This window comes from Aulonocara sp. 'chitande type north' Nkhata Bay, linkage group LG1 (genome assembly GCF_057382095.1).
Source record: "Aulonocara sp. 'chitande type north' Nkhata Bay isolate Kocher_YH1m ecotype deep benthic linkage group LG1, A_spYH_male_GT1.1, whole genome shotgun sequence".
Classification (NCBI taxonomy): domain Eukaryota; kingdom Metazoa; phylum Chordata; class Actinopteri; order Cichliformes; family Cichlidae; genus Aulonocara; species Aulonocara sp. 'chitande type north' Nkhata Bay.
In genome coordinates, this window is record NC_141344.1 from 14001471 (window position 1) to 14010930 (window position 9460).

Below are 9460 nucleotides of genomic sequence, written 5' to 3' on the forward strand. Positions count from 1 at the left end.
AGTTACGGCGTGTTGCAAGTTTTGTGAGGTGCTTTCGTGATATTTAATGGATCGGATTACATTTTTTATTTTTTTCCGATATCCGATCCAGTAATTTAGGTCAGTATCGGACCGATACGTAATATCGGATCGGTCCATCTCTAGTACACACGGGTGATCACACCCACAAACTACACCCTTTTTGGCTCCTACCTCAAAGCACACTGTGTTCTGTTGATCTTATGTGCTGCACAATAATGTTTAATATTTTGTATTTACTGTCATATTCCCATATATCATTGTGATGTTGTTTATTCTATTACTCTTGTTCTCTTCTGCTTGTTTTCTTTTTTCTTTCTCAACAGGTGATCCAGGTGATCGATATATGCATTTTCTTTTTCTTTTTTTTTCCTGCTTATTCTGTTGGTTTTTGTCTTTTGCCCTTCTCCCCCGTCCCTCTTCTCAGCTGTTTCCCTTTCCCTCTTTCTTTCTCCCCTTCTTTCCCCCAGTCAAGTCTGTCCCGTATTCAGCAAGTGAAAATAAAATAAACAATAAAAGGTGAATCAAATGGACCATTATGGCAAGGCTGGGATGGTCAATTTGGTAAAGTAAATCCGTTGGGCATCTTTCTTTGCCTTTAGACAATAATTCTGATGGCAAAAGAGCCAAACGGGACAGGCAAAAAAATAAATAAATAAATAAAATAATAGTGGAAATAGTTGATGCACCATTTCCGTGTCATATTTTGATTTTAAGTTGGTTGACAGCAGCAGTTAACAAACTCAAGAACTGGTTGAATCAGATATCATTACATTGCCACGTTGAGTGAGGCAGAGTAAGCTGCTAAAGACTAAATTAAAGATGAAGAAGTCCCTTATCATTAAAGGCAAAATTCTCACATCTCACAACATGTGAAAACAAACAGCAATGTCACTTTTATAGGTAATTTCATTTTTTAGTCACTATAGATAGATGAGGCTAGAGATAAGGGTAATACACTAAACTTGTACTTTGTCTAAATCACTGCAAAAGTGTTCCAGATCTTTCTGTGGATCTCATACAGCCTTACCCAGTCATGAAAAAAAAAAACAGAGAGGCTTGTCATCTCTATACTTGTTTAGAAATTTCCCAAGTATCCTTGAGAGGAGCAAAGAGCTGGTTTAATGTTCCTCAACCAGAGTGAAACCACATTTTTTATTCTGAATCTGAGGTCCAACAAAGGGGCAGACTCTTCTCTTTTGTACCCTTGCATGCATCTTGTAAGGGAGGATACAGAGTATGGTCCCGTCTTCATAAAAAGGATGACCACCACTTTAGTTTGCACATTCAAAGACACCACCTTGACCACAATGTTTCAGAGGCATGTCAGCACACACCCTGATATCCCTTTGTTGGTGTTGATCTGATATCATCATAATAATTTTGGAGGAGGATCCAAAGATCAACACAACAACCAACAACCAACAACCTCTGAGTTTTCAGTTAGTATTTTCCAAGAATTTGGCTAATCCTATTACATTTTCACAAGTAAACCAGCATGAGTAATGTAAACTGGCTAAAGGCAAACCTAACTTGATACTATATTTATTATATTGTATTGATTAATAAAGAAAAACAGGAACGACACATCCTGGGGTTATTGAATCCAGGTCACTGACCAGTGTCCGTGGGACCAAAGAGATAATTAACTAGTTCAGCTTACATTCCACTAACAGTAAGAACACAGGAGGAATGTCACACAATCAATATGAAAAAATAAAATAAAAATTACACACTCTTTCAATTCTAATTGTTTTAATAGGAAAAAATGGTTTCACAAAACATTATACTTTTTCATTTATTTAACAAAAATTAAGCCAAAATTCAAAAAGCAGTATATAAAAAATAATAATAATAGAAAACTAAGTATACCTCATTCAGTGAGAATTGAGTACCAGCCAACTGCCAATGATCAAATACACTTTTACACAATTAACTGATCATCAGCAAGTATGACCACTTCTAAGAGCAGAAACATTGTCAAGTTGTGGGTCTGAAGCATTCAAGTGTCTGATAACACAATGCTGTAAAGGAAAGACATTAGTAAACATGTTAAAGAATCAATTATTACTACCAATAAATCTGAGGTTTCAAGACACTTCCCAATGTTTTCAAGAGTGAATATTCCAGAAAATTCACCCTAAGGTGAAAAAAGACCCCCCAAAAAACAAGAGCTGCATCTCAGAATCCACAGGCCTCCGCTAGCATGTTAAATGTTGCGGATCATGACAGTGCGATTTGAAAAAGACTATACAAACATGGTTTGTGTAGAAGGGTTGGAAGGACAAAGTGTCATGGTCCTGGGTCGTGTGACCCCGTGTTGAGTTTTATGTATCTTTTGTATTCATTTATGCTTTAGCTTAGTTCGTCTAGTTAATTTCTAGGGTGCTGTTTAGCCCTTTGTTTCTTAGTTGTTTATGTCATCTCCCTGTACTCAGTCTCCCTGGTTCGTGCGTCTACCTGTCATGCGTGGTTATGTTTAGTTCATGTCATGTCTAATCTCCATGTTTCCTGTTTTACTTTGAAAGTCTGTATTCAATGTCAGTGTATTTAGTTTCACTTCTCCTGTCCTGTCTTTAGGTTCATGTGTGTCAGCTGTGCTCCCATGTGTGGCCACTTCCCCTGATCATCCCTCATGTGTATTTAGTCTCTGTGTTTCATGCAGTCTGTGTTGCGTCGTCTGTGTTCCCACCCTCCATGTCCTCACGGCCAGTCTTTACAGTCATCTTCATGGTTTTCTTAGTCTTCATAGCTTATCAGTATCTGCTTCCAGTTTAGTTTAAGTTCAGTTTAGTCACAGTATTTCTGCTTTGTTTGAAACCTGCTCTCTTGTATTCGCACCGGGGTCCACCACACACACCACCGCACGGTCTGTCTCCTCAGATCGTGACACAAAGCCTTTTGTATCTAAAAAGAACATGACAACACAGCTAAAGTTTGAAAAGTTGCATGGGTTGCCAGGTGAAATTGTTAGGGAACAATGTCCTTTAGACACACCATATCAACACAAACAACTTTTGACAAATATTTAGCACACTAGTGGAAGGGTAATGGTTTAGGTGACTTAGGCACCTTGTAGTCATTTAGTCAACCACTAACTCCTGTATACAAAAGTATTCTAGAGTCAGATTTATCTGTCCAACAGCTAGCTTGGCCAAAAGTGAGTCATGAACCAGGAGAATGACCCCAAACACATCAGCAAATCTGTAACAAAGTGGCTGAAAAAAGAAACTAATCAAGGTGCTGAAGTTCCCTGTCTAAGTCTTGAACCTCATTGAAAAGCTGCATAAACAAATATCTACAAACTTTAGAGCACTGAAGCAATATTGTATAGAAAATTAGGTGGAAAAATCCTCCACAATAATGTGAGAGACCAATAAGATAATAGTTACTTCAAGTTATGGCAAATAAAAGTGGTTCTACAAGATACTGAATCATTGGGTGTACTTAGTTTGTCCACAAACTGCTTCTGCATTTTGGCTCAGTTTTTGGTAAATAAATAATGAAACAGTATAATATGCTATGTGTTTTGTTCATTTAATGTTTATTTAAATCATTTTAGTACCTGGTAAGGACTGGATATTTTTTTTGCTGTCTTGACAAGGCTCGCAAAATTTCAAAATCTCTGGTAGCCATTCGGGCAGGCATTCTTCAGTTTTTGGTAGCCCAAAATAAATTTAGTAGCCCGAATAAAAAAGAAAGCAATTTTTTAATGTTTTGTTTCCGTTACAATATTATACTTTAATGTATAATATTGTAATGGAAACAAAAATGAATCAAAAAAAATGTTAAAATACAAATCACAACAACTGTATAAAAATTACAACCATCAACTCAAATACTTGGTTCAAATTGAACAGAAATTTCTATGAACTTGTAAGAATCAGTCTGTGTCAGATCCTGAATCTGAAATTTCCACTGAAGTCATGGGTAAGAGGCAAGTGGAACCAAGATCTAGGCCATTTGCTTTTTGAAGTTTGCAAAGACTGCTAAATTTTGCCAATAGTAGTTCACTCTTTCCAATATAGCACGCTGTTCTAAACAGCTTTTTCAGGAGTTCTTGTTGTGCTTGGTTTATTTTTAGTATGTTTTTTTGCAATTGCTGTTTGTTCTGGGAAAGATACTGCAGACTGGGCAATAATGCATTTCTTGCATTTCTCATGGGTTCTGATGGGGTCTTTCTTAAAATTACTGGTCCCAGTAACAAAGGCGCTTGTCGACTCAGAAATCAAATGAAACTCACAACACGCCTGGCAGAACATCATGTTATTTAGCTTGTCATATTCCAGCCACAGAAATTCTTTTGTCCATGAAACCAAAAAAGCTGCGCTTTCTTTTTGCCTCATAGTCTGATTTGTCCTAACTTTTCCGTTTTGTGGTAAGCTTTTCTTTGGCTGCCCCTTCTTCACCCTGACCTGTCTTATTTGGCTGAGCAGAACTAAAATACCAGCGTAAATCCTGCTGCTTTTACACACGTACTTACATAACGGTCAGCGATTCTTTGCACACTCAACCTCTCACATGTTTAAGCTTGCTGCGAGAGATTTCACTTGTCACTTTTGAATAGTAAGCTAATGAGTGATAAGACGATGTCAGAGGAATTGGTGCGCAATTAATCGTCACTCACCAATCAGTGCTGCTGCTCTCTACACACCGTTCGCACAATTGCAAAATGAAAGTGAAAGCAAAAAACAAGCGCAAATTCAAACGCAATTTCAATATGTCACATATTGACAGTGGCTCATCGATGCCAATGACATAATTACTCAGCTACATTGGCGAAAGAATGCAAAAGCATAGACATATATTTTCCTTCCTATGATAGCCCGACGGGCAGGGCTGAGTTAGATTTTGGTAGCCCGACTGGAAAAATTTTGCGAGCGCTGCTTGAATTAGGATTGATGGAGGGTTACTTTTACCATGACTGTAAATGCCGATATAATAAAAGAAGACAATTAAGAAGCAATAAAAAAGCAATATCACATAAAAACAAGTCTATAAAATGTGTTTAAAGAAGAGACCAAAGTAACTGATTTTCCAAGCCTTATCTCTTCAGGTAGGTCATTCTAAAGCCTAGGGTGTGGTCACTTTTAGGGCCCTCCCAGAAGGGCCCTACCTGAGGATATAAGGATGCAAACATTGGGTAAAATCTTAAAGATCTATTAAAATAAACAGCGATCTGGTGGGGCTTGATATAAAGATACAAAGCCAGTGACTTTTCTTTATGCCAGAAAGAGAATTACAGAAGTCTGCAGGAAAATATGTGTGAATGGACTTTTCCAGGATGAGAGCAACGACTATCATAATCCTATTTTAACCTGAGAAAACCTTTCAGTTCCCATAAGTTTATTTTAGGAAGGAAAAAGCATTTTGTATCTAAAAAGAACATGGCAGCATAGCTGAAGTTTGACAAGTTGCATGGGTTGCCAGGTGAAATTGTAGGGTAAAAATGTCCTTTAGGCACACCATATCAACACAAACAACTTTTGACAAATGTTTAGCACACTAGTGGAAGGGTAATGGTTTGGGTGACTCAGCCACAGGACTTGGGCACCTTGTAGTCATTTAGTCAACCGCTAACTCCTGTATACAAAAGTATTCTAGAGTCAGATTTATCTGTCCAACAGCTAGCTTGACCAAAAGTGAGTCATGAGCCAGGAGAATGACCCCAAACACATCAGCAAATCTGTAACAAAGTGGCTGAAAAAAAGAAACTAATCAAGGTGCTGAAGTTCCCTGTCTAAGTCTTGAACCTAATTGAAAAGCTGCATAAACAAATACCTACAAACTTTAGAGCACTGAAGCAATATTGTAAAGAAAATTAGGTAAAAAAAAATCCTCCACAATAATGTGAGAGACCAATAAGATAATAATTACTTCAAGTTATGGCAAATAAAAGTGGTTCTACAAGATACTGAATCATTGGGTGTACTTAGTTTGTCCACAAACTGCTTCTGCATTTTGGCTCAGTTTTTGGTAAATAAATAATGAAACATTATAATATGCTATGTGTTGTTGTTCATTTAATGTTTATTTAAATCATTTTAGTACCTGGTAAGGACTGGATTTTTTTTTTTACTGTCTTGAATTAGGATTGATGGAGGGTTACTTTTACCATGACTGTAAATGCCGATATAATAAAAGAAGACACGCAGCAGAATTACGTGTTTGTGTGTGTGTGGGGGGGGGGAAGATGTGCGTGTATTCACATCGTTTATGTTAATGAGAGTGTGGGGAGTGAGTTGGAGGGTGGGGTGAGCTGCTTTTAACCATGTAAAGCACTTTGTGCTACATTTTTTTTGTATGAAAAGTGCTTTATAAATAAAGATTGATTGATTGATTGATTGATTGATTGATTGAAGAAGCAATAAAAAAGCAATATCACATAAAAACAAGTCTATAAAATGTGTTTAAAGAAGAGACCAAAGTAACTGATTTTCCAAGCCTTATCTCTTCAGGTAGGTCATTCTAAAGCCTAGGGTGTGGTCACTTTTAGATTTATGCTTCAAATGTGAGACGGCCTCCCAGAAGGGCCCTACCTGAGGATATAAGGATGCAAACATTGGGTAAAATCTTAAAAATCTATTAAAATAAACAGCGATCTGGTGGGGCTTGATATAAAGATACAAAGCCAGTGACTTTTCTTTATGCCAGAAAGAGAATTACAGAAGTCTGCAGGAAAATATGTGTGAATGGACTTTTCCAGGATGAGAGCAACGACTATCATAATAATCCTATTTTAACCTGAGAAAACCTTTCAGTTCCCATAAGTTTATTTTAGGTCTTATGGAGCTTATTAGGGGTCTGGATTGCACTGCTGAGTGGATGATTATGGAGTTAATCTGTAGAGACGCTTGCTGTGGTACTGCCTGGTACTCAGTTCCAAGGCTCTATTATTGTAAAAGGTAAGGATGATCCTTTAGTGTGAAAATTTAGTGAGACTTGTTCTCAGGAACCTGCATGTATATAAAAGTCAAGCACACTGGTTCATACTTACATCTTTTTGAAGGGCAACGGCCTTCACCACCTCCTTGTTGTCTTTGGTAAGGTCAGTGGAGCCATTCTGTGACTCCTTTCTCTTCCTTATTCCACTTTCATCCATAGCAACACACTGGTCTATGAGGTAACATAAGTGTTGACACACATTACAGACCACTTGCATTAACTTTTACAGGAAACACATCTTTGTTGTCCCTATAAAAGGTTATCATGACATGATAACGTTTAGAGGGAAAACTATGCTCTTCCATGGGCAGTAAATGTTCCCTTTCATCAAGATACACAGTGACTCTCAGAAACAAGAGCTCACTAAAAATCCACTCAAAGCCAAATCAAAACTAAATTTGTTCACAAATTGATTCCCATAATCTTACAGATTTAATTACATTACCAGGAACAGATATGGCTGAATTGCACAAATTTTGATTTTAAAGAGTTTCACTACAGTATTAACCTCATGCAGTGATATCTTAGACTAATCATCAATAGAGCAGCTCAATAACAGCCTTAAAGAGATCACTGAAATATCTTTAGAAGGGTTTTGGGTTGATTTTAAGTTTATTATAAGGTGATTCAGCATGTAAGCATTGTTTGTGTGGAGCTTTTAAACAAATATAATAGCAATTTTTAACAAATGTCCCTTAGAGCTGTATTAACTGTAATCCTTAACATTCATTAACTATTTGAGAGTCAAAGGGTTAATTTTAGTGATTTTTTGTGATTTGTAAAATTTGGATTTTGTAAAATTTGGATTTGGTGCTCTTTAGTGCAGTAATGATCAGCTCATATGCTTCATATGCTTTTTAACTGGGAAAAACTGTGAATATATTACTATTGTAAACATAGACTCCAACTTAGTCATACTAGGAGAACTGGTACAGACCGGCAGTAAGTCAAACATTATAAAAAGAATGGGGAGAGCGGAAATGTGTCTTACTCTGACACTCAGTGATAATATTTAAATACAAATTGTAGGAAAGAATTGCTTGAATGTAATTACATTTAACAGTAGCTCTGCATCACCACTATCACATACTATGTAATACATGATTATAAAGAAATGCACATTTAAAAAACATGTTTTAACTTACTTAACTTACTTGAAGAAAACAAAAACCTCAATGTTGGTCCATGAACCTTGAATGCAGCTTTTCCAAACCCAGGTGCAGTATTGTGAACACGCAAATTATGTTAAGCTAAGTTCAGTGAAGTAGAGCAGAAATGTCTGATGAAAATTGGGGGGGAAAAGACAAAAATCTCCATGAGACTGAGTAACTCCTCTGGTGGGAGGTTCCCAAATGTGATTGGACAGCTCTACATGAGAAGGGGGATGGGTTAAGGCGAAGTTCTAGCTTCATGAAATCTATTGAGCAGAAGCTTTAAAAAGGTACTGCTTTGAATTACACAGCAGATTTTCTTAACTCATAATATTGTGCAATAGCAAAATTTTATACATATGCAGCTCCCCAACTTTGTAAAACAGTAACTGAGAGTAAGAATAGAGTGAGAGTCTGACGGCAATACTATAACCATAAAAAAAGAAAATCACATGATAAGCTTTATTTCATTTAATTTATACCCTTTTGTTTCTTGAGGGAGATCACTTAATCTGTTACTCAGTGAGCACTCCAAGAATCCCAGTAAGAAACTAAAAGTGACACAACCAAAACACCTATTACGTTTTTTTCTGTTTTGTTTTTTGATACTCTGAAAGAATTCCTTCCTTCTGAGTTTACCTAGCCTGACTTCCTTCACAATGCCTCTTTGATAAGGATATGTGACACCCCTGCAGTTGTGTGCTTGAACATTTGTGAGTTTGTGTGTTTGACATTCCCTTTCCACTATACATGTTCTTTTACCTCTGAAAGAACATGTATTTTAGGCTGTAAAGTTAGCTCTGACTAGGTCACCTTTAAATATACCTTCAGATATTATTATACAAATCTTTGCTTCATTATGACATCCACAGATTCTATTACAGACATTAATATTCAATGAAATGAGTGAATCAAGCTAAAAATGAGAAAGCTTTGTATATTGTTAGAGTGAATTGTTAAATGTTTGTCATTTTTATGTTTACCATTTGTACATTGTTTTAACTCTGATGAAAGAAATTTCACTGTCCTTCCCCCCAGATTCTCGAGGTTCTAGGTGGGGAGCTGTAGTCTTTTATCACAGACACATCCTTGTGCTTTTGATGTAAGCTTCCTGCGTTTACGACCCTTTGGTCAGCAGGAGGTCTGACACACACACACACACACACACACACACACGCACACGCACGCACACACACACACGCACACACACACTTACTTAGATACAGAAGTTCACACATATACATACAATGCCTTGTCTTGGAACCAAGGGGGCGTGGCTTTGTTCTGACGTGTTTTGTGTGAACTGTCTCTCAATAAAAGGCAGCAGGTGGAGGTCAGATCTAGAG

At 37.0% G+C, this 9460-nt stretch overlaps 1 protein-coding gene across 2 annotated transcripts in view; it reads right to left on the minus strand.

Moving 5' to 3' along the window:
- The window catches only part of LOC147338790 (b(0,+)-type amino acid transporter 1-like), a 35731-nt gene extending 27486 nt beyond the window's left edge, over positions 1 to 8245 (minus strand). The window contains exons 1-2 of one of the 2 annotated variants that reach the window (XM_086278976.1): positions 8109 to 8245; positions 7016 to 7134 (exon numbers count right to left, since the gene is read on the minus strand). In XM_086278976.1, coding sequence (XP_086135102.1) covers positions 7016 to 7120 — 105 coding nt within the window. In that variant the 5' untranslated portion in view covers positions 7121 to 7134; positions 8109 to 8245. The remainder of the gene's footprint in view (positions 1 to 7015; positions 7135 to 8108) is intronic. The other variant, XM_086279041.1, reaches the window with a different exon arrangement.
- Between the last annotated feature and the right edge of the window lie 1215 nt (positions 8246 to 9460).